This window comes from Macrobrachium nipponense, chromosome 6, assembly GCF_015104395.2.
Source record: "Macrobrachium nipponense isolate FS-2020 chromosome 6, ASM1510439v2, whole genome shotgun sequence".
Lineage (NCBI taxonomy): Eukaryota > Metazoa > Arthropoda > Malacostraca > Decapoda > Palaemonidae > Macrobrachium > Macrobrachium nipponense.
In genome coordinates, this window is record NC_061108.1 from 36,252,445 (window position 1) to 36,278,084 (window position 25,640).

The 25,640-nt window shown below is 42.2% G+C and overlaps 1 protein-coding gene across 4 annotated transcripts in view; it reads right to left on the reverse strand.

The window, feature by feature from the left end:
* The window catches only part of LOC135216186 (DNA topoisomerase 3-alpha-like), a 308,863-nt gene that overhangs the window by 190,164 nt on the left and 93,059 nt on the right, over nt 1–25,640 (reverse strand). For all 4 annotated transcript variants that reach the window (XM_064251319.1, XM_064251321.1, XM_064251320.1 and 1 more), the window contains exon 7: nt 23,820–23,995. In XM_064251319.1, coding sequence (XP_064107389.1) covers nt 23,820–23,995 — 176 coding nt within the window. The remainder of the gene's footprint in view (nt 1–23,819; nt 23,996–25,640) is intronic.

The window sequence follows — 25,640 nt, forward strand, 5'->3', positions numbered from 1 at the left end:
CATATATAAATATTGAAATATATGACAGCGCAAAAAAATTTCATATATACGTAATTGTATACAAATTGCGTTGTGAGCAAAACGGTTAAAGCTAATAAGTTTTTTTTCGTTGTATTTTAAACTAAATTGCGATGATTTTGGTATATAACAAATTGTAAAACGATCAAAGCAACACAGAGAAAATATTATCACAAAATGATGCATGAATTCGTAATGCGCGGACTTAAATCGAAATATTGTGCTAGAGACTTCCCGTTTGTTGCAAAATGAAGGTAATTGATTGAATGTTACTAGACCGTAAGTGATTTAGCTTACAATTGCAGTTTTCGACCATTTCGGTCGCGTTAAAGTTGACCAAAGGTCGAATTTTTTCTATTTATTGTGATTTATATGAAAATATTTCAAAACTGATAAAAGATACAACCATGAGCTATTTTTTGCTGTATTCTACATGAAAATGCGCTCATTTTCATGTATAACACTTTATGTAATGCTCACACCACACGTGTTTTTTTCCTTGTGCTGTGTTTTTTGCTATTTTGGATTTCTTTCATCATCAACATGGACCCTCAAGCTTCTGCATCCAAGTTAAGTACTGCGTTTAATGTTTGGGATCATTTTGAGACGGTTTTTGACATTTTATGCCTAATTATCTTAGGTTATATGTACGAGCGGTAACACATGCGTTGCCGGTCCCGCGCCGCCCTCTTGGCTCACCAGACGCGTGATGATTCCCTGCTTTCTTGCACCAATTGGTCTCCCATACTAATTGGTCTCAATTGCACTTCAGCAGTACTCGATATATATTTATTTTAAGATGCATTTGCCATGTTGTTTTATGTTTTTTAGTCCGTTCACGGGGGGATAGCCTACTCCCGAACCGCATGCTTTCGGTCATGGCGCTCGCTTTCCTTTCTTGCATGGAGGTTGTTATATCAACCCTTGTTTATCAGTAAGATAGGATCTTTTGCCTTGTTTGCCTCACGAAGGACCCTAGTTCCTTCGTAGCACTCCGTCCTTGAGCCACCCTGGCCGCTTGCCCCTCAATCATTCGTTACAGCATCTAGGCTAAGCCGCTCTGAGTTTCTAGGCTAGCATTTCCTTCATTGGATTTCGCTTAACCTAGTTTCTCAAGGACCTTCTCTTTCTCTCTCACTCCCCTTTTATTTCGCTTCACCTTCCGTGTTAGGACAGGATATTTATGTTATGTGTTCTCCCTATAGCCGGCACCTAGTTGGCCTAGGCCTTCTTAGATCGACTGGACTCTCACACCGCGTGACTGTTCACCCGGCTGAGAGTGTCCCCAGCCGATCGCTTACAAGCCAACCTGCTACCGACCCCTCCCAGCTCTCCCCACCTCCCTCCCCTAGCTCACCCACTTCGGTGGAGTGACAACTCTCTCCCATCCGAGTCTCCTGGGGGGGGAGATTCACTGGGGGGCACACTCGGTGAACAGGCCTGCCGTACTCTGCCGCTCTGTTAGTGGAAGGAGGGGGGGGGGGGGGGGGGGGGTACCTCGCTCGACCGAGCCATGGTTGGCCTCCAGGCGCGGGAGAGTGGGACACCCCTCCACCCACTAGATAGGGTATCCCTCTCACTATCTAGGGTGCCCACCCTTTCCCACCCCGCTTCGGCGGCCTCAGGACTCCGGCACACGCCGGACCCGACCTCGGGATAGCGTTGCTTCATTAGATGTGAAGGCTCCGACCTATCTTTGGGATTTCGTTGCATGCATATTTTATTACACATGACTTCCACCATCTATTATATGTTCCTTACCCGATGGAGTACCCAACTCCGGCAGGTATTTTAACCATTCCACCCTGTTACGGCTTGCTCTTCACCCTGTGTCTTGACTTGGTTTATCCCTCACTCTGGCATATGGAGGACAGCTTGAATCCACTTAATCGGTCAGATTTTATAGCTCCGGTGTCGCCGGAGCTGCAGTGGAATCTCTTAGTTCCCATTACCTGCCAAGATGTTCCTATAAGCATACACAGGGCGCCGGAGCTAGTAGTAACAGAGTGATATGTTATCTTGCATGATATATGCTGACACCGGAGTTACTCCGGCAGTATTAGCATACCGCACAAACCACGGATCTAATCCGAAAGGCTATTGATGATACTCATGTATCATTTGACTTACAGGTTACCTGTTATCTGGAGGATGGGTGCAACGCCATTCTCCAGGATCCCTGTGGGCAGGTGGTCTGCCGGGCCCATGCCGGCTGTGCAGTTGGCATGGAGGACTACTTGGTTTGGTACCATGAGAACTGCGCCATCTGCTACGCTTTGGTCAACGAAGCCTCCTCCGGGGTATGTAACACTCAGGCCTCTTCATAATGATACAATGAGAATCAATATACAGTAATGTACACTTTCATACTAGGTTAAGTCTATTTCTAGTGTTAAGTATTAATAATAGCCCTGCTTACAGGGAGCGCAAGCAGTCCGGGAAGCCGCCCTGTCCACCCTGAAGGTATGGGTTGGCGGTTTCGGTCACAACTCCGCCAAGGGCCAACCTTACATCCTGGCCCACGACATGGCCACCCTTATCTTCCCAGGGGTAAAGAAGGGATCTGTGGTGGATTCGGAAGTGGCCGCCCCTCTGATCGCCAGGATCCAGGAGGCAGTTGCAGCTCTCACGGAGGAAGGCATCGCAGAAGGAGTGGCGGGGGAAGTAGCAGCCCTCGACCTGGACCGCGAGCCCATGGCTATAGACGACATGGGCAACGGTAAGGATGGTAGCGAGGCAGGTTTACTAGGAGCTCAAGGGTTTTCCTTGAGCCCATCTTTGTCTTCTTCTCCTTCTACTACTACTTCCTTCCAGGGGTTCGCCGATAGACTGCAGTCGGTTAGACCGAAGTCCTTGTCGGTGATCCCTAAAGTTAAAAGTAAGAAAGACTTCGAGTCTAAGCAGAAGTCCCTGCCGAAGAGGTCAGGAACCAAGCCTGCCTCTACGCCACCAGCTCATAATCCCGGGGCGGTCAAGCCAAAAGTCACTCTCCCACCAAAGGGATTGAGGACAAAGGTTCCCAAGGAGAAGGCTCAGCCTTCCTCCTTTGACCCTGACACTTTCTCGGACAATATCATGCAGCGGATGGGCAACATGGTTGGGGACTCGGTCCAGACCAAGTTCCAGGAAATGCTGACCCAGCTGTCAACTACACTGGAAGCTTCGGGACAAACTATCCAATCCTTGTCGGAGAGGATAGTAGCCCAGGAGAACATGATGTCCGGTCTCCAAGAAAGAATGTCAGTAGGGCAAGTACAGCCCGGTCAGGCAACTCAGGCTTTGCTCATGCCGGACTCATCTAACCTCCCTGCGTTCAAACCAAACAATCCATGGAGGGTAGCAGCTCACGCCCCCTTCGCAGAGGGCATGCTAACCATTGAGGGTTGTGGAACTCGAAGGCTAGAGGACTTCGAGTTCCACCCTGACGGACTCCAACCCCCTTTCTTTGGCTATGTCTGTCTAACGGATGCTGCCATGAGCAGGGAGGATAAAGTCCCAAAGGAAACTGTGATCCTCCCCCGGAACCAAGCTCAACAAGTTGGCGCCGGAACCTCGATGAATGGGAATGTGTGAATACGAAAGTTACAGCATTCAAGAGCCCATTTACAATGTTCACGGTAAATGAGGACACTCCGTTGCCATTCATCTCAAAGGTGTCAGAGGCAACAGCCCAGGCAGTCGACTTCCCTTCTGTTCCCCGGTTCAGAGGAGTTCTACACTGATGCTCCTGCCACTTTTTCAGTAGGCAAACTCAAGTTGGACTGCGGTAACACGCTGTTCAGCGAGAGGTTGCCTAGACTGTCAGATGCCCTAATTCAAGCGGAGTACGACGCTAGGATGAGGCTCAACAGGTCCCTCAGTTCGCTAACGATGACCGAAATGGCTTCTCTTATCTATGGACAAGAGACACTATTTAAAATCATGACTAAGTCTTTACTGAATACAATGCAGTGCGACTTGTATGATTTTATGGTAGCGCAGCATAACTGTCGGAAACATGTTCTGGCGAAAGCTACTATCCGCCATGAACCAAACAAATTGATCACCTCATCCATATGGGGCATGGACCTCTTCCCCGCCACCGCTGTGAATGAGGTTCTGTATGAAGCGGCTAGGGTAAACCAGAGTCTGAAGCTTCGTTGGGGACTCGTGCCTAAACGCAAGCCCGAGGCTACTGGATCAAACCCCAAATCAAAAAAAAGAGACCTAGGAAGTTCCAGCCCCTCCAGGCTCCCCAACAGACTCTAATGCAGGCGGTTCCGGTACCCCAAGTACCTCAACCGTCAACATCCAAGGCACAGCCGCAACAGCAGTTTGTGCTGTTGACCCAACCAGCACAAGCCATGGTTTTGACCTCTTATGCAGTCTCTCCAGCCTTCAATGCGACCTATGAATCGCAGTCTTTTCAGCCATTCAATAGGTTCGCTAGAGGCAGCAGAGCTAGGGGTCCCTCCCGTCACCGGGGCGCCGGAAGAGCCACCAACCGGGGGCAAGGGCTTTCGGGGAGCACGAGGTGGTCGCCCGTCAGCAAGACAGTGAGAATCCCCAGGTAGGAGGGAGGCTGTACTTCTACCGACATCGGTGGGGGTTCAGCAATTGGGCACAGAGCATTGTGACCAAAGGTCTGGGGTGGAGTTGGCTTCAAGGTCCTCCTCCATCCAACACCTTTTATCAAAAACCAACAGCGGAGTTGGTAGAGTATACCCAAGAACTTCTTCAAAAGAGGGTAGTATCAAGAGTCAGAAACTTAAGGGGGCCGGCCGGGCGAAAAATGCAGTCATGAAAAAATTCATGGAACTTCATATGGCAATTGAGAATACGTATACGAAATATTTCGTCAAAATTCCTCTTACTTTCGTAGTTACAGGGTAATTAGTAAACAACTCAATAAGCCTAAAACATTCATCCGTACAAGAAAATGCAATATTTCTTCTGTTATCGTAAATTTTGACAATTATTGGCAAAGAAATTGTGAGAAATGGCATCTGTAGAGATTCTGTGGCTCGCATAAGCGAGTATCTGGTTCAATCATGAATCAGTTGGACCATAGACTTCAAGTAGATTACACGTTCGAGTTTCACCTCGTGACATTCGCTTGCTTTTACGTATGTTTATGTATGTTTCGGCAAGAAGTTCATCATGCCAATGAGGAAAAGACAAGGAAAACATCTCGCTAACATACAGACAAAGAAAAATCACTCAAGTATTATTACAGAATATCATAATATACGAGTAGTTAGTGAAGAGAGAGGGGAGGGTTGCTTGGTAACGCCCCCTTCTTGCCTGACAGCACACGTCACACTGTGCCCAAGGCTACGATCTTTGAGCAAAGAGATCTTCATTTATGATAAATAACATAGTTTTGGTTTTTTAATACCCAAAATGGAATATGAAATTTATAATAATCATGATTTATCAAATTGTCTTTGTAAAAAGAGAGTACACCTTCGAGTCTCACCTCTGACATTCTCTTGGATTTACGTTTGTTTATCTTTGTTTCGGCAAGAATGTCATCATGCCAAAGAGGAAAATACAAGGAAAACATCTCGCTAACATACAAAAGAAAATTTGCTGTAATAAGCCGAGTTAGTGAAGGGGAGAGAGGGGGTTACGTAGGAAGGAGTGCCCCATCTTGCCTCAAGCAGTGCCCCAGGCTACGATATATGAGCAAAGGGATGATCATTTATGATTAAATTATGATAAATAAAATAGTTTTGGTTTATTAATACACAAAAAAGAAATATGCATTCATAATAATCAATATTTATTAACATTGTCTTTATAGAAATACGAAGGAAAACTTTGAACGCCCGTATCTCAAAACTATACTTATTGACCTTCAAAATCTATCTCCTCACTTAGTTTTAAAGCTATAACATTGGAATTTGGTATATAACTCAGAAAGACATTATAGAACAATCAAATAGAGCCCTTTTTTCCAATTTTTGTTTCGTCTTTTTTTTAATAAATTTTTTTCTCCTGATTTATAGGGTTTATTTTTTTTACCATATTGAAAAATTCATATCTAGCAAAAAAATTACTTCTAGAAAAAAAACTCTCCATTTGATTGGAGGTCTACATCAGGTCTATATATGGTAGTAATCCCAGGTCTTAATATTAAATATCAAAGGAGGAGATAGAATTTGAAAAATGGTTATTTTCGGGATAAATTGCCCTGGCGTCACAAAACCGAAGGTCAGAGGCGAAAATCATATACAGTTTGGAGATGTCCCAAGTCACCTTATTAAGTGGTATGAATGTCAAAGTCTTGTCGTTAAAAAACGGCATGAGCCAGCCGGCCCCCTTAAAGTTTCAAGGGCGCTTGTTCAGCATGCCAAAGAAAGACTCAAACAAATTAAGAATAATTCTAGACTTGTCCCATCTAAACTCATACATTCATTGCGACAAGTTTCGAATGCTGACCGTTTCACAGGTGCGGACCTAACTTCCCCGTGGGGCCGTCACCACCTCTATAGATCTTACAGATGCCTACTATCATGTCCCAATAGCAAGACACTTCCATACATTCCTAGGCTTCAAACTAGGAAAGAAGGCTTACTCCTTCAGAGTAATGCCATTCGCGCTCAACATAGCGCCCAGAATATTCACCAAGTTGGCGGAAACAGTAGTACAGGAGTTAAGAACTCAGGGAATAATGTTAGTAGCCTATCTGGACGATTGGCTCGTATGGGCCACAACTGTCGAAGAATGCCACAAGGCAACGGTCAAGGTAATTCAGTTTCTGGAACATTTAGGATTCCAAATAAACAAAACCAAGTCTTGGCTAACACCGGAGTCACGTTTCCAGTGGTTAGGAATCCAATGGGACTTGAACACTCATACTCTATCAATTCCGCCGTTGAAGAGAAGAGAAATAGCCAAGGCCACAAGGCAATTTCTCAAAAACAAGCAGATGTCCCGGAGGAACCAGGAAAGAATCCTAGGATCACTTCAATTTGCATCAGTAACGGACGTTCTGCTGAAAGCCAAACTAAAGGATATAAACCGGGTTTGGCGATCAAAAGCAAACCGGAGATCCCGGGACAAAATGGCTCCCATCCCAGCGATCTTATGCAAGAGACTCCGCCCTTGGACGGAAATCATGAATCTGTCAAAGACAATACCCTTGCAGTTTCCTCCGCCAGCCCTAGTAGTCCACACAGACGCCTCTTTAAGCGGCTGGGGCAGGTACTCACAGTACAAAAAGGTACAGGGAACCTGGTCTCTAACATTCCGCCTAGCTACACATCAATGTACTGGAAGCTATGGCAGTGTTTCTCACCCTGAAAAGGCTACAACCAGCCAAGAAGTCTCATATCAAGTTGGTATTGGACAGTGCAGTAGTAGTCCACTGCATAAACAGGGGTGGCTCCAAATTGAGCCACGTGAACCATGTCATGATAGCCCTATTTGCCTTAGCAGACAAGAACAAATGGCACCTGTCAGCCACTCACCTAGCAGGAGTCAGGAACGTGGTGACAGACGCCCTATCATGATCCGTCCCGCTAGAATCGGAGTGGACACTGGACAAGGAGTCATTCAGATGGATCTGTCAACAGGTACCAGGACTTCAGGTGGATCTTTTTGCCACTGAGTCGAACCACAGACTCCCTTGTTATGTGGCTCCCAACCTGGACCCTCTGGCCTACGCCACGGACGCTATGGCTATAGATTGGAATGTATGGAAGAGAATTTACCTCTTTCCTCCAGTGAATCTGCTTCTGAAAGTCCTGAACAAGCTCAGGACGTTCAAGGGTCACATTGCACTGGTAGCTCCCAATTGGCCCAAGACCAATTGGTTCCCTCTACTATTGGAATTAGGACTCCGGCCTCAACGGATTCCCAATCCCAAACTGACGCAGTTGGTTCAAACGCGGACTGTGTCCGCTTCCTCAGGAATTCAGAAAGCCCTAACTTCATGGACTTTATGAAGTTTGCAGCTCAGAAAGATGCTAACATAGATCCTCAGAACATCCTGTTCTTAGAATCTGACAAGCGAGAATCGACCTTGCGTCAATATGACTCAGCAGTTAAAAAACTAGCTATATTTTTAAAGGACTCAGATGCACAAACCATGTCCACGAATCTGGCTATAACCTTTTTCAGAACCTTGTTCGAGAAAGGTCTAGCAGCTAGTACAATTACTACTACCAAATCAGCTCTTAGGAAAATCTTCCAATTTGGTTTTAATACGGATCTAACAGATTCGTACTTTTCATCCATTCCAAGAGCTTATGCAAGACTCAGACCATCTGAGAGGCCCAGGATGGTCTCATGGTTCTTAAACGATGTCCTTAAATTGGCTTCTGACACTAATAATGACTCATGTAATTATATAACCCTCTTAAGGAAAACATTATTCCTAATAAGTGTAGCCTCAGGCGTCAGAATTTCTGAACTGTCGGCCCTCTCTAGGGAATCAGATCATATTGAATTTCTCCCTACAGGAGAACTACTTCTATCACCAGATCGTCAATTTCTAGCAAAAAATGAGGACCCACAAGATAGATGGGCCCCATGGAAGATTGTCCCACTTCCTCAGGATCCGTCCCTGTGTCCAGTTAATTCTCTAAGAGCATATTTAAATAGGACTGCCCTGATATCTTCAGGCCCCCTGTTCATTAGGGAAAAAGGCAGAACTATTTCCCTAAAAGGGATTAGACAACAGCCAAGTTACCGCACGCAGAGGTAAGGAAAACATTTTGTTAAAAAATTCACCATAAATTGAAATATTGTGCTAGAGACTTCCCGTTTGTTACAAGATGAAGGTAACTGATTGAATGTTACTAGAATGTAAGAGTTTTAGCTTACAATTACAACAATTGCATTTTTCGGTCATTTCGGTCGAGTCAAAGTTGACTGTAGGTTTAAATTTTGGCACTTATTGTGATTTATATCAAAATATTTCAAAACTGATAAAAGCTACAACCATGAGTTATTTTTTGTTGTATTCTACATGAAATTGCGCACATTTTCATGTATAACACTTTATGCAATGCCTAAAAGAAAATGGTGCAAAAATTATGACAGGGTGACTAAAGAAATTCTGAGATTTTCAGCAGTTACCGCGCGCAGAGGTAAGTAAAATGTTTTTTTAAAAAATTCACCATAAATTGAAATATTGTGCTAGAGACTTCCCGTTTGTTGCAAAATGAAGGTAAATGATTGAATATTACTAGAATGTAAGAGTTTTAGTTTACAATTGCATTTTTCGACCATTTCAGTTGAGTCAAAGTTGACCGAAGGTTGAAATTTTGGCACATCGTGATTTATATGAAAATATTTCAAAACTGATAAAAAGCTACAACCATGAGTTATTTTTTATTGTATTCTACATGAAATTGCGCATATTTTCACATATAAAACTTTATGCAATGGCTAATATAAAACGGTGCAAACATTACGACAAAGTGACAAAAGAATTTCTGAGATTTTCAGCAGTTACCGCAGGCGGACGCAAGGAAAAAGTTTTTTCAAAAATTCACCATAAATCAAAATATTGTGCTAGAGACTTCCAATTTGTTGCAAAATGAAGTTAAATGATTGAATACAGGGGTACCTCAAGATACGAAATTACTAAACCGTTCCGAGGCACCCTTCGTACCATGAGTTTTTCGTATCTTGGACTGCATTTTACATGTAAAATGGCTAATCCATTCCAAGCCCTCCAAAAACACCCCAGTAAATTTCATAATAAAGCTAAATTGACCTATAAACAATGAAATACTACAACAATTTGGACCATTCAATACCTAACTTGATAACGTACTGCTAAATACCTGTAAATAAAGTGTATTAGTGTACATGGTATACAAGAAATACGGTACGTATGTAGTAAAATGTGGAAGCTTACCTTTCGAGTGAGGCTATCTCCGAAAGTGGCGACAGAGGACATAAAAAAATGTCAGGAAAACATACATAAACTAAAATTTTCGAAACACATTAACAAAACTGTAACACTGAACTTTACAAAAAACTAAAATTAAATTTTTTTTTCTTTTTACTTTTTTTTTTACTTTTTTATACTTTACGTACTTTTTATTTATTTTTATTTATTTATTTATTTATTTATTTATTTTTTTTTTTTTACAAAATTTCAACTTCATCACCACTTTACACTTTCTGTTTTTTTAGTATCATTTGGTTCTTCCTTTTTGCTTACTACTCCTGCTAATACTAAAGGCCTCTTTAAAAAATAACTATCCAAGGAAGATTGCTTCTGCCTACTTTTCACAATGTTCCTGAAACGACTCAGGCAAGCCTCATCGAACTGCGCAAGCATACGACCTGTGTAAGCCTTTTCGGGGTGTCTCTTTTCTACGAATGATTGCATTTTATGAAAAGCAGCTAGAACATCCTTAATTTCTGCTGTTGTCTTAGGGTCATCCTCCTCCTCCTTGCCACTGCTAGAGAACTCCTCTTGAACGACATTATGTTGCATGGCCTCCACCTCCTTCAGGTCATCCGTCGTAAGCTCCTCTTGGTGCTCCTCGAGAAGGTCGTTGATGTCGTCCTCGTCGACGACCAGCCCCATGGACTTGCAGAGTGCAACGATCTCGTCAAGATCTGGTTGCAAAACAGTTTCAGGATCGTCAACTGTTTCTGAATCTGCAGCACCAGCTTCGCCCACGTCGAATCCCTCGAAGTCTCGGGCGGATACAGCATCAGGCCAGAGTTTCCTCAACGAGGAATTCAAGGTTCGCCTCGAAACCTCTTGCCAAGCTTGGTCAATGAGTCGGATGCATATCACAACATCGAAATGCTCCTTCCAAAATTCACGCAAGGTGAGGTTTGTGGTATCAGTGATGTCGAAACATCTCTTGAAAAGATGTTTGGTATACAGCTTCTTAAAGTTCGATATCACTTGCTGGTCCATGGGCTAGAGGAGAGGGGTGGTGTTAGGCGGAAGATAAAGAACCTTGATGAAGGAATACTCCACTAGGATATCTTCCTCGAGGCCAGGAGGGTGGGCAGGGGCATTGTCCAACACCAGCAGACATTTCAGAGGGAGGTGCTTCTCTTCCAAGAATTTCTTCACTGTCGGGCCGAAACACAGATTTACCCACTCAGTGAACAAAAGCCTCGTTACCCAGGCTTTCGCATTAGCCCTCCACATCACTGGAAGCTTCTCCTTAAGCACTTTGTGGGCCTTGAAGGCTCGAAGAGTCTCCGAATGATAGACCAGTAGGGGCTTCACCTTGCAATTCCCACTGACGTTTGAACAAAGTGCGAGCATAAGCCTGTCTTTCATAGGCTTATGCCCGGGTAGCTTCTTCTCTTCCTCCGTGATGTACGTCTAACGAGGCATTTTTTTCCAAAAAAGGCCAGTCTCATCACAGTTGAAGACTTGCTGAGAACTGTAGCCTTCCTTGGTCAACATCTCGTTGAACGTCTTTTTAAAGGCTTCGGCCGCTTTTGTGTCCGAGCTGGCAGCCTCCCCATGCCGCACCACCGAATTGATGCCAGTCTGTTAACGGAATTTCTCAAACCACCCATGCAAAGCCTTGAACTCTGGGGTTGGCGTTGATGTCCCTTCTCCTCCGTCGTCTTCGGCCTGGGCAATCAAATAGCCGAAAATAGTGCTGGCCTTGTGGGAGACTGCCGTCTCGGTTATCGTATCGCCAGCGATATCTTTGTCTTTTATCCAGACAAGAAGAAGCCTTTCCATCTCGTCGTGCACGTGGGTCCTCTTGCTGGACAAAATAGTGACGCCCTTGGAAGGTGTAGATGCTTTAATGACATATTTCTGCTTAAGGATGGTGCCTATTGTCGACGGATTTCGGCCGTATTCCTTGGCGATCACACTCAATCGCATACCAGCTTCATACTTCTTGATAATCTCCATCTTTGTCTCCAAAGAGAGCATCCTCTTCTTTCTGTGAATTTCAAGTTTCTTGGGACCCATGACTACTATATACTGTACGTAATTTACGTATAAGTAGAGTAAAGTTCTCACACAACACAATAAAGTACGTATACTGCAACGAAATCACTAACGAATTTACGTTAATAAACGAAATCGTTAGAACAAACAAATACCGCGTGTGTACGATAACGATGCTGGGACAAGTGGCCAAGGCACGCTGCTACGTAGTAAATGCTTGATGGGAAGGATGCTGACCAATAGGAGAGAAGGATCTCATGGCGGTGACTAGCATCAGGAACCAATGGGAGAGCAGGAGGATGGTGGCGAGTCTACTCAGTTGGCGGCGCGTGAGTTTCAAAATTGTTATCGGTGGTCCGGGCGAATCTTGGACTTTACAGCAACAACCTTTCATATCTTGAAAAATTTTCATATGTAGATCCGTAAAATTTTTCATATTAGCTTTCGTATCTTGAGTTTTTCGTAAGTTGAGCCTTTCACATCTTGAGGTACCACTGAATTACTACTAGAATGTAAGAGTTTTAGCTTACAATTGTGTTTTTTTACCATTTCAGTCGAGTCAAAGTTGACCGAAGTTTGAAATTTTGGCACTTATCATGATTTATATGAAAATATTTCAAAACTGATAAAAGCTACAACCATGGCTTGTTTTTTGTTGTATTTTACATGAAATTGTGCACATTTTCATATTTAAAACTCTATGGAATGGCTAATATAAAATGGTGCAAAAATTACAACAGTGACAAAAGAATTTCTGAGATTTTCAGCCGAGCTACTGCGCGGACGTAAGGAAATTTTTTTTTTCAAAAATTCACCATAAATCAAAATATTGTGCTAGACTTCCAATTTGTTGCAAAATGAAGGTAAATGATTGAATATTACTAGAATGTAAGAGTTTTAGCTTACAATTGTGTTTTTCGACCATTTCGGTCAAGTCAAAGTTGACAGAAGGTTGAAATTTTGGCACTTATCGTGATTTATATGAAAATATTTCAAAACTTATAAAAGCTACAACCATGGGTTTATTTTTTGTTGCATTTTACATGAAATTGCACACATTTGAATATATAAAACTCTATGTAACGGCTAATATAAAACGGTGCAAAAATTATGACAAAGTGACGAAAGAATTTCTGAGATGCGCCGCTGATGCTTTGTAGTGCGAGAAGAAAGAAATTCGAGCATGCGCAGCTGGGTAATGCTTGTAAACAAAACAATAGCATGATCCGTGAACTCCCAGCATTCCTTTTGCAAACTAGGCTATAACTATTTTTCCGTGAATATTTGAAAAAACTTTTTGTAGTCGACGTACCGTACGTCCACTTGGCACCCGACAGACAATTTTACTCGATGTACAATACGTCCAGTCGGCGTTTAAGGGTTAATGGTATGCTGTAAGGTTAGGATAGGTTAGAATACTTAAATTCCTTGTCTAAAGTGTACCAAACTAAAAACAGAAATATACTTCATAAATCCAAACTTACAATGAACCATAAGCATATGGCAGCAACTCACTAATCTAAAGTATATCAGAGGAGCTTATAATACAATTGCCAAAGTCTTGAAGACTAGGGTACCATGATTTATAGTCAAAGGAATATCAAGTAGCTAGATTTTAATATAAAGTTTTTAGAATGCAGTGCAATCTCACACAATTTCAACCTTTTTTAACAGAATATACATTTTACAATAAAATTTATTGTTTGGATACCTGCTGTTAAAGATAGCTTACATCTTCAGGTCGACAGGTGAGTCAGCATTCAATTAATAGATGATTAAGTGTCTGACCTGGATAACTATATGATATACCTGTTCTCCACCTGGTATGTCTTAAAAGTTTTAGCTTTTGTCAGAATTCTCCTTGACCACTAAGTGGTAAGGATGTTACTTCAACAGTAGATAAGTGTAAAAAAAAATGCATTCTAAATTGAAAATTTATATCATTAGGGATGAATCGTACCCACTCTTAAAGACAGCTGATTCCCACATTGAGAAGAGAATAGTGGGTAGTGCAGCTAGTCAACACCAAAGCATTCTTATCTGGAATTCTTTCAGGATCTTACTGCCACTGGAAATTGGATTCCAATCAGGGAGCAAGGATCTCATGTGTGCAGTGAAGAGCAGCCTTGAGGAGAAAACCAAAAGGCTGCTCTTCACTGCACACATGAGATCCTACAAAGAGCCTAAAAGATTGCTCTTTCTCTGGTTCAGGAAAAGGCTTTATCCACTGCTGAATTGCACCTCTACTGCATACCATTAATCTCATCCTCCAGCGACAAATTTGTCATAAAACTAAATGAAGTAGCAACTGCTCTCACATTATTAACATCTATATTCAATAAAGGTAAAAAATATGGAACTAGTTCCTCTATTGCCGGCCTGATCAAATATGTCACAAAGAATATTGTGTTATTTGACAGACATTCTAGGTTCTCTAAACCTAAATCACAAACCTTTGCATCTTCCAAGCTTAACCCATTTAAAAAATTTTAATTACCCTAACAGGACAGAGAAATGTTTCCTCTTTCTTCCCCATCAAGGATGTTAAATTTGGAAATCTTATAAATCTCAGAAAAAAACATAGCCTTAACATCATTCTCCGCTTTAGGGCAAAAAGAAAAAATAGTATTCCTCTACAACATCTTAAGGGCAGTGCCTGATATAAACTTAGTTTTTAACTGCTGATAGTGCTAACAAAAAGTATTTCATAATAAATGCTTCAAGAGACTTACTCCATACTCAAAAGGATCTGCAGATAAAATGTTAGAACTATGACTACATTCCAGAGATTGATACCGAGTTCTATGGGCTTCAATCCCAACTGACCTCAATACATTAGGCAATCATTACCCCCAGATCCAAGTGCACATAATGCAATGCCAAGGAAAGCATGGAACTATAACCTTGAAAGTAGACAGTAAAAAACTTTTCACTAATATCTAAGAAAGCAGAGCTCTTTTATTCAACCACCACATATATTTTGCATTAAAATATATGTATACAGAGAGAGAGAGAGAGAGGAGAGAGAGAGAGAGAGAGAGAGAGAGAGAGGAGAGAGAGAGAGAGAGAGAGACGAGGAGAGAGAGAGAGAGGAGAGAGGAGGAGGAAGAGAGAGGATGAGTGAGAGAGAGAGAGAGAGAGAGAGAATGATGGCACAAGCATTTTTTACTAAATTCATGGGAGATGGTGAGGATTAACCATGTTTGTATAATAATGGAATGATTTCCCTAATAAGTACAATTTTCAAATATTGATGATAATAATAATATACAGTGCGTCTTGACTTATGACAATTCAATCTTATGACAATTTTTAAGCACTGTTAATGGCATTCTACAGTGCTGTAACTTGATATTGCATCAAGTTACAGTGCTGTTGATGGTGCTAATGTCAAGAATAGGCATTAAGTAACCTCGCTTACAGCGCTGTAACTTGATGCAACATCAAGTTATGGTGCTGTTAAAGCACTGCTAACAATGGAAATCAACTTACAACATGGCACTGGAATGGATCTCCTGCCGTAAGTTGGGGACACACTGTAATAGTAATATACTGTAATTAAAACATTTATGGATTTCTATTGTAAAGTGTAAAATTGTAAAGAAACAAATTTTATTCCTAATCTTCTCCAAAGCTGTCAAATATGTCAAATATCTGATCACAAGGTTTTTTGACATATTTGACATGTTCACCCTCCCTCCTGTTTCACAGCTTTCCAAGAAGATTGGGAATTAAATTTGTTTCTTTACAATTTCACATTGTGCACTATCAAAATGCATTATGTATTAATTACAGTACTATATGTTATTATTATTATTATTATTATTATTATTTTTATTTTTTTTTTTTTTTTTTTTTATCACAGTCCTCCAATTCGACTGGGTGGTATTTATAGTGTGGGGTTCCGGGTTGCATCCTGCCTCCTTAGGAGTCCATCACTCTTCTTACTATGTGTGCCGTTTCTAGGATCACACTCTTCTGCATCAGTCCTGGAGCTACTTCAGCCTCTAGTTTTTCTAGATTCCTTTTCAGGGATCTTGGGATCGTGCCTAGTGCTCCTATGATTATGGGTACGATTTCCACTGGCATATCCCATATCCTTCTTATTTCTATTTTCAGATCTTGATACTTATCCATTTTTTCCCTCTCTTTCTCTTCAACTCTGGTGTCCCATGGTATTGCGACATCAATGAGTGATACTTTCTTCTTGACTTTGTCAATCAACGTCACGTCTGGTCTGTTTGCACGTATCACCCTATCCGTTCTGATACCATAGTCCCAGAGGATCTTTGCCTGATCGTTTTCTATCACTCCCTCAGGTTGGTGCTCGTACCACTTATTACTGCAAGGTAGCTGATGTTTCTTGCACAGGCTCCAGTGGAGGGCTTTTGCCACTGAATCATGCCTCTTTTTGTACTGGTTCTGTGCAAGTGCCGGGCATTCACTTGCTATGTGGTTTATGGTTTCATTTTTTCGTATTGCACTTCCTACATATGGGAGAGATGTTATTCCGTCTATCGTACTTTGAACATATCTGGTTCTTAGGGGGCCTGATCGTGTGCCGCTGTTATCATTCCTTCAGTTTCCTTCTTTAGCTCTCCCCTCTGTAGCCATTGCCAATTGTCATCGCTGGCTAGTTCTTTAGTCTGTCTCATGTATTGTCCGTGCATTGGTTTGTTGTGCCAGTCCTCTGTTCTTTCTGTCTTTCTCCTGTCTCTGTATATTTCTGGGTCTTCGTCTACTTTTATTAGTCGTTCTTCCCATGCACTCTTTAGCCACTCGTCTTCACTGGTTTTTAGATATTGCCCCAGTTCTCTGTTTTCGATGTTAACGCAGTCCTCTATACTTAGTAGTCCTCTCCCTCCTTCCTTTCGTGTTATGTATAGTCTGTCCGTATTTGCTCTTGGGTGTAGTGCTTTGTGTATTGTCATATGTTTCCTTGTTTTCTGATCTATGCTGCGGAGTTCTGCCTTCGTCCATTCGACTATTCCTGCGCTGTATCTGATTACTGGCACTGCCCATGTGTTTATGGCTTTTATCATATTTCCGGCGTTGAGTTTTGACTTGAGTATCGCCTTGAGTCTCTGCATATATTTTTTCCTGATCGTGTCCTTCATCTCTTGGTGTTTTATATCTCCTCCTTCAATTATTCCCAGGTATTTGTATCCTGTCTCATCTATGTGTTTGATGTTGCTCCCATCTGGTAGCTTTATCCCTTCAGTTCTCGCGCATTTTTCTATTCCAAACTCCATCCTGATGTCCCCAGATACAATCCTTACAGTCTGGATTAGGGTATCTATTTCCTTGATGCTCTTACCATACAGCTTGATGTCGTCCATGAACATCAGATGGTTGATTCTGTTGCCTCTTTTCTTGAGTTGGTATCCGGCATCCATCTTCTGTAGTACTTTTGTCATCGGAATCATGGCTACTACGAAGAGTAGTGGGGACAGTGAGTCGCCCTGGAAGATCCCTCTCCTGATATTAACCTCTGCTAGTCTTATTCCAGAGCTTGTAAGTATTGTATTCCAGTTGCGCATTGTATTTTTGAGGAAGCTGATGGTATTTTCCTCTGCCCCATATATTTTCAGGCATTCTATTAGCCATGTGTGTGGTATCATGTCGAAGGCTTTCTTATAGTCTATCCATGCCATGCTTAGGTTGGTTTTCCTTCTCCTACTGTTCTTCATTACCATTTTGTCTATCAGGAGCTGGTCTTTTGTGCCCCTACACTTCCTTCTGCAGCCTTTCTGTTGGTGGGGGATGGTGTTTGTCTCCTCTAGGTAGTTGTATAGCCTTTCACTGATGATACCTGTTAGTAACTTCCACATTATTGGTAGGCAGGTGATAGGCCTGTAGTTACTGGCTATATTTCCCCTACTCTTGTCTTTTTGTACTAAGGATGTTCTTCCTGTGGTCATCCATTTGGGTGCTTGGTGATTTGAGATACAATGCTGGAGTTGTTCTGCTATTCGTGGGTGTAGGGCCTTGAAGTTTTTGAGCCAGTATCCATGGACCTCATCGGGACCTGGGGCTTTCCAGTTTGGCATTTTCTTTAGTTGGTGTCTAACTGTGTCTGTCGTGATGTCTGTGAATCTTTGTTTTATTCTCCCTGTTTCTTCTTCCTTGACTTCCTGGAGCCATGTTGCATGTTTGTTGTGTGATACCGGATTGCTCCATATGTTTTCCCAGAGTCTCTTACTTGGTTCGGCTTCAGGAATTTCTGGGTGGTTGTCTTCCCCTCTTAGTTGGCTGTATAGTCTTTTCTGGTTGGTTCCGAATAGTTTGTTCTGTTGGTATCCCTTATTCCTGTTCATGTACCGTTGGATCTTATGTGCTTTGGCCTTAAGCCTCTGTTTACATCTTCTATGGTGCTGTTTAGTCCCCTCTCTTGTACTTTGTATTTCTCGTTGAGTTCCTCCCTTGTTTTCTTGCTTCTTAGCCTTTTTTCTGCCATCTCTTTCAGTTTACTCAAGTCAGATCTCATCACCATGATTTGCTTTTCCAGGCGCCTTTTCCAAGGAGGTTGCTGTTTTGGTTTCTGTTGGGTTGGTTGTGCTGGTGGTGTTGGGTGTTCGAATCCCCATCAGTTCTGCTACTAATCTTGCTCCTGCATATGTCAAGTTATTTGTTTCTGTGATACTGGTGGTCTGTATTATGCCCATTATTTCATTGACCTCACTTGTTTTCTCCCTTAATTTCTTGGTGTTGTAGGCTTTCATGGAGGGGATCTTTGTTCTCTCTGTATCTGGCTCCATCCATTGTCTGATCTTTTCTACCCATTCCGTCCTCTCTGTTACTTCGTCGGTGTTTCTTCGTGTGTCGTTGTTTGATACCTCATCCTCCCTGTCGTTCCTTCCTTGTGCATCGTCTCTCAGTTCGTCTTCGTGTAATTCGTTGTCGTGTGACATTTCCCTTTCCAGTTCTTCTCTTTCTGTTGGGGAGAGCCAGTTCTTTTTCTTTATGTTCCTTACTTGGTCTGCCAGCCTCTGCTCTGATTGGGGGGTGTTATTCCTCTCATTCCAGATGTTGACCAATCTTCTTCTATATCCTCTTTCCGTCGGGTTGCTTCTGATGTAGCATCTCCATATTTCCTTATTTTCTTCTCTTGTCCATTTCTTCCTTTTTGCCTCTGTAGCTCCAATCTCAGGCTGTTGATTATTGTCGTTATGGTGATCAGTTGCTGGATGACGACCTCCAAGTACCTGACCGTCTTCCCCTTCAATTGGGTTGAATACCTGGTTGCCGGACGAAGCTCCTCTGTTGCCAGAGGTTCCATTTACGTCGTTGTCGTTTATTCCTTCATTTCTTTCCATCATTGCTGAGTTTTGCTATTTAACCCATAGCTGGACCCTACCCTATCAGGGATAGGTACTCATTTACAGCTGAGTAGACTGAGGAAAGTATGGTAAAGATCCTTTCCCAAGGAATCAACGCCGAGGAGAGCGGTCACCCATCCAACTACTGACCAGCCCCAATGTTGCTTAACTTGACTTAAGTCTATTATTATTATTTGAAAATTAGTACTTATCATAAATAAATCTTTGTTTCATATAAACATGGTAATCCTCATCATCTCCCATAAATTTCTAAAAAAAATTCTTGTGCTGTCATCCTCTCTCTCTATCTCAGTATACGTATTTACATTTTAATGAAAAAATACAGTAATTAGTGAATACTACACAGATGCTGGACATGGATAAAATAGAGGAAGTGGTGCGTCCGTCTCCAGGGTTTTACAGTCACATCTTGGTGCCCAAGGCATCGGGAGGTTGGAGACCTGTGATCGACTTATCCACCTTGAATCACTTCATCAGGAAGACACTGTTCAAGATGGAGATCCTGCATTCAGTGTTGGTAGCTGTGAGGGAAGGTGACTTCATGCTGTTGATAGACTTGAAGGACGCATACTTCCAGATCCCTATTCATCTGAGGTCCAGGAAGTTCCTTCGCTTCTCTCTCGGGGACAAGGTCTTCGAGTTCAAAGTCCTGTGCTTCGGGCTGACCACAGCCCCTCAAGTGTTCACAAGGGTCTTCTCTCTCATATCAAGTTGGGCCCATGCTAAGGGAATCCGTTTGCTGAAGTACCTCGATGATTGGTTGGTCTTGGCAAGTTCCAGGGAAAAGCTGTTGCAGGAAAGAGATCATCTGCTTTGGTTTTGTTTGGAACTGGGCATCGTGGACAACCAGGAAAAGTCAAACCTCATACCGGTGGTTGCAAGAGTTTTCCTGTCAGATCAGAGGTTGGAGAAGTTGCAAGTGGTGGTGTGTGGCTTCCTCTCGAAACCACATCAGTCAGCTCATCAGTGGCAGGTTCTTCTGAGAATTTTGTCTTCCCTGGAGAAGCTGGTCCCTCATGGGCGTCTTCATCTTCGGTCTCTACAATGGAGACTGGGAGAATTCTGGTCTCCGGCGGGGACTCACCCTTGTTAAAGGTTCCTCTGTCTCTGGAATTGAGAGAAGACCTTCATTGGTGGTTGGACAACCAAAATCTTTTGAAGGGTGTCCCTCTGCGTTCTCTCCCACCGGACTTCCTTCTGTTTTTAGACACCTCCCTCGCAGGTTGGGGGGCTCATTTAGGTGGCCTCAATGCCTCAGGCGTTTGGAGTTTGGAAGACAAACAGCAGCATATCAACGTCTTGGAGTTGAAGGTAGCCTTCCTGGGTCTGAAGGAGTTTCAGGAGAAAGTAGAGGGTCATTCTGTCGTTCTCATGTCAGACAACACCACGGTGGTCACCTATGTGAACAAGCAGGGAGGCCTGGTTTCACGTCAACTTCCCGCCTTGACTGTCGAGGTTTACCAGTGGGCAGTAAGCAATTAGGTAGAGCTCTCAGCCAGGTATATCCCAGGCAAACGGAATATGGTTGCAGACAAACTCAGTCGTCTGGATCAGATCCTAGGCACATTGTGGTCCCTTCATCAAGTAGTAGCAGACAAGCTCTTCCAGGTTTGGGGGTGACCTTTTGCAACTCAGTTCAACAGGAAACTGGAGATATTCTGTTCAGTGGTTCCAGATCCTTTAGCATTAGCGGAGGACGCATTCCAGTGATGTGGAGGGCTAATGCGAAAGCCTGGGTAATGAGACTTTTGTTCACCGAGTGGGTAAATCTGTGTTTCGGCCCGACAGTGAAGAAATTCTTGGAAGAGAAGCGCCTCCCTCTGAAATGTCTGTTGGTGTTGGACAATGCCCCTGCTCACCCTCCTGGCCTCGAGGAAGATATCCTAGCGAGGAAGATATCCTAGCAGAGAATTCGTTTATCAAGGTTCTTTATCTTTCGCCCAACACCACCCCTCTCCTCCAGCCCATGGACCAGCAAGTGATATCGAACTTCAAGAAGCTGTATACGAAACATCTTTACAAGAGATGTTTCGACATCACCGATACCACAAACCTCACCTTGCGTGAATTTTGGAAGGAGAATTTCGATATCGTAATATACATCTGACTCATCGACCAAGCTTGGCAGGAGGTTTCGAGGCGAACCTTGAATTCCTCATGGAGGAAACTCAGGTCTGATGCCGTATCCGCCCGATACTTCGAGAGATTTGACATGGGCGAAGCTGGTGCTGCAGATTCAGGAACAGTTGACAATACTGAAACTGTTTCACAACCAGATCTTGATGAGATCGTTGCACTCTGCAAGTCCATGGGGCTGGCCGTCGACGAGGACAACATCAATGACTTTCTCGAGGAGCACCAAGAGGAGCTTACGACGGATGACCTGAAGGAGTTGGAGGCCATGCAACATAATGTCGTTCAAGAGGAGTTCTCTAGCAGCAGCGAGGAGGAGGACGATGACTCTATGACAACGGCAGAGATTGAGGGTGCTCTAGCTGCTTTTCATAAAATGCAATCATTCGTAGAAAAGAGACACCCCGAAAAGGCTTACACAGGTCGTATGCTTGCACAGTTCGATGACATTTGCCTGAGTCATTTCAGGAACATTGTCAAAAACAGGTAGAAGCAATCTTCCTTGGATAGTTATTTTTTTAAAGAGGCAGTTAGTACTAGCAGGAGTAAGCAAAAAGGAAGAACCAAGTGATCCTACAAAAAAACAGAAAGTTGAAGGAAAAAAAAAAAAAAAAAAAAAAAACCTAAAGTAAAAAAAAATGTAAAAATCAAAAAAGAAAAAAAATTTAATTTGAAGTTTTTTTGTAAAGTTAAGTGTCACAGTTTTGTTAATGTGTTTCATAAAGTTTAGTTTATGTTTTCCAGACCTTTTTTTGTGTTTCGTAAAGTTAAGTGTACGTATCTGCTGTTTGGCCTCCTTGCCTGTCGCCACTTTCGGAGATAGCCTGACTCGAAAGGTAAGCTTCTACATTTTACTTGATACGTACCTGTGTACGTACAGTATTTCTTGTATACCATGTACACTAATACACTTTATTTACAGGTATACTATGTAGTACATATTAGCAGTACGTATTAAGTTAGGTATTGAATGGTCCAAAGTGTTGAAGTATTTCATTGTTTATAGGTCAATTTAGCTTTATTATGAAATTTACTGGGGTGTTTTTGGAGGGCTTGGAACGGATTAGCCATCTTTCATGTAAAATGCAGTTCATGATACGAAAAACTCATGATACGAAGGCCGCCTTGGAACGGATTAATTTTATATCTCAAGGTACCACTGTACATATATGGACGAGTAATGAAATAAAATAAAAAGGGAAAGATGATGCTAATAAAATTCTTTATTCAAATTTGAGCATAATTAAAGGAGTACAAATTAACTGTAAATGAAAGTTTTATGAGAAAATTAATCTGAAAATAAATTTATATGAAAATGAAATGACAAGATGCCATCTAAAAATAATGTGGTTTTGTGTTTAGTGTTATCTGAAAAGGAACAGAAAAGTTGGGAGAAAATTTTGTCAGTGCATTAGGCTGCTTACAGCATGTAGAGAGTGGGTGGAGCTTAGACACCCAGCAAGGAGAGAGCTCTCAGCTATGTTTTGGGGGTTAAATAAGAGCCTGTATTTATTTTTTGATCAGCACTCCCACTGTAATTTTTGCCTACCATGTATCATTTTATTGCTCCCTGTGACCTTAATATGGGCCAAGACAATTAATTGAGTCAACAGATAATAGCAGAGATATGTGTGTTGAAGCAATCTGGCTTAAAACAAAGCAGATATCGGACCATTTGGGTGTGAGGAGGTGTTCATTTCGACGCTGGGTTGCCAGATTTAACAAAGGTGGCAACCACGAGATTCCGTCTCAGAAAAAGCGCCCTGGTATGCCTACAAAGACTTGTAATCAAAGTTTGAATGTTCTCAAGCATCAATTAGAAGGTAATTGATGCTTGAGAACAGTCAAACTTCAATTAGAGGTCTTAGTCATACCAGGGCTCTTTTTCTGAGACAGAATCTCCTAGTTGCCACTTTCATTAAATCTGGCAACCGTGTCAAACTGAATGCCTCCTCACACCCAGCTGATTTGATATCTGCTTTTTTTAAGGCCAGATTGCTTCAATGCACATATCTTTACTATTATCTGTTGACTCAAATCACCGTCTTGGCCCATATTAAGGTCACAGAGGGCAATAAAGAGATACGTGATAGTCAAAAATTGCAGTGGGAGCGCTGACCAAAAAATATATACAGGCTCTTATTAAACCTAAAAACATGTGACTGAGAGCTCTCTCCTTGTTGAGTGTCTAAGCTCCTTTCTCTACAAGCTGTAAGCAGCCTAATGGACAGATAACATTTTTTCCCAACTTTTCCATTCCTTAAAAATTCGACAAGATTTTAGAGTGGCCTAATATCTTGTTGAGTACTGTAAAACTTGGAAAAAAAGGCATTTACTGAACTCTAGAATATGTAAGTTGGAAATTTCTAATCAGACCAAGAACAAGTTTTCTAATATAGAATGCAGTGCTGGGAATAATAAAAACATAATAAAATTATACTTACAACAGTGTCAAGAGGTAATGGCCTCCACTTGCTTTTGTTCTTTGTTGTCACATTAGTGACAGTTGCTTGTGGATCATCTTGACATTGCTCAAAAAGGACTGTACAAGCCAGTTCATCAAACAGTCTCACCCTCTTCCAGTGGAAGTCTATTGTACCTTCATCACCATTGTGTGTGACTTGAAAAGTAAAATTAATGAAAATAACTTTAGCAACATAAATTAATACCTGTTATTTGGATATAAAAAACATAACATCTTTCCTTATACCTTCATTGTTATCTGATCAAAAGACCAACCACCAACTAAAACCTTTTGTTGTGCTGTGTACAAGGCTATGACTTCCTGATTTCCATCACTCTTATACTCCTAAGCCAGTTCAAAATTGTTTGTGCTGTACACCGAACAGTTCTCATTAAGGCAGTCTCAGCTTAACAGTGGTATCGGTTAATGGTACTTGGCTAGTGATGTCGTTAACCAGATTTTTGGTGCTGGTAAGTGGTTTATCAGTGTCAGTAAGCAGTTTATCAGTGTTGATAACCAGTTAACAGTGCCCTTAAGTGGTTTATCTGCACTTAAGGTTTCGTAAACGCCATTTATAACCTAATCCGGGACCAACCAGCCCTAGGGGAACTTACTGACACCCCAACCAGGGTCATTTCCACCGCATGTGCCAGCCAACCACCCACGGCGAGTGACTGCCCACTCCACCTGGCTAACCCCCCATCCACCCAAATGATCAGCGCATTCATCTCCCATCTTTGTGAGTAGCCATGGATACATTAAACATAATCTCTTGGAATATTTTTTACTTCAAGCAGAACATTCCTCTCTTAAACATCTTGTGCAAAAACTTCAAAGGCATCATTGCATTGCAAGAAACGCTCTTCTGGCCACATGACCTTGTCATCTGCGATTCAATACATGAAGACTTCAGAACCTTCTTGAATTCAATGATGCAAGTTACAGATCAAATCATAGCCGGTCGCCCGAAAGAGGGCCTTTCTTTCCTGTGGCACAAATCGTTAGGCAATATGATAAAGGTGATGACCTACAGGAGTGACAGATTGCTGGCTTCAAGTGACAGTAGGGAACTCTAAAATCCTAATAATTAATGTTTATATGCCATGGGAAAAAAAACAATAATTTCGATCATTATCATATAATCCTAGGGGAGTTACACAGTATTATTTACGATTCTCCTGCTTATCATATTTGTATAATCAGGTACCTAATTCTCATCCCAAAAAAACAATTTTAAAATGAACTTACTCGCTTCTGTCAAAATCATGCTCTCCAAATTAGCAATGTAATGCTCCTCCTTCCCTCCTATTCATATGTACATAATAGAGCGGACGCAATTACAACATCATGGCTGGACCACTGCATCACATCTCCACAACTTCATGATTCTATTATGACCTGCAATATTCGCTACGATCTTGCAACAGGCTACGATCACATCCCATTACAGGAGTCATTCAGTACCCCATCCCTCCCTACCGTGAACCCCCTAACTGACCGCCCACCAGCGGTAAACTAGGATTTTAAAAACCAACAGAGAACCAGATACTTTTGGGCGACCATGGAAACCTGGTTGCTGTCAATAGTTCATCCGGCAGACACTTACTTTGTACTAACACAAATTGTAGAAAAGATCACCACAAGAGGGATCTGAATGAATTCTATTCGAACACAATTTCCGCTATGCTTGCTTTGGGCAGGGCTGCCTATAGATTTCGTCAAGGTAATTCTTGTAATATACCTGGATGGAATGGCTTGGTTAAAGATCTGTATACATACTCACGAGAAATGTTTTTACTGT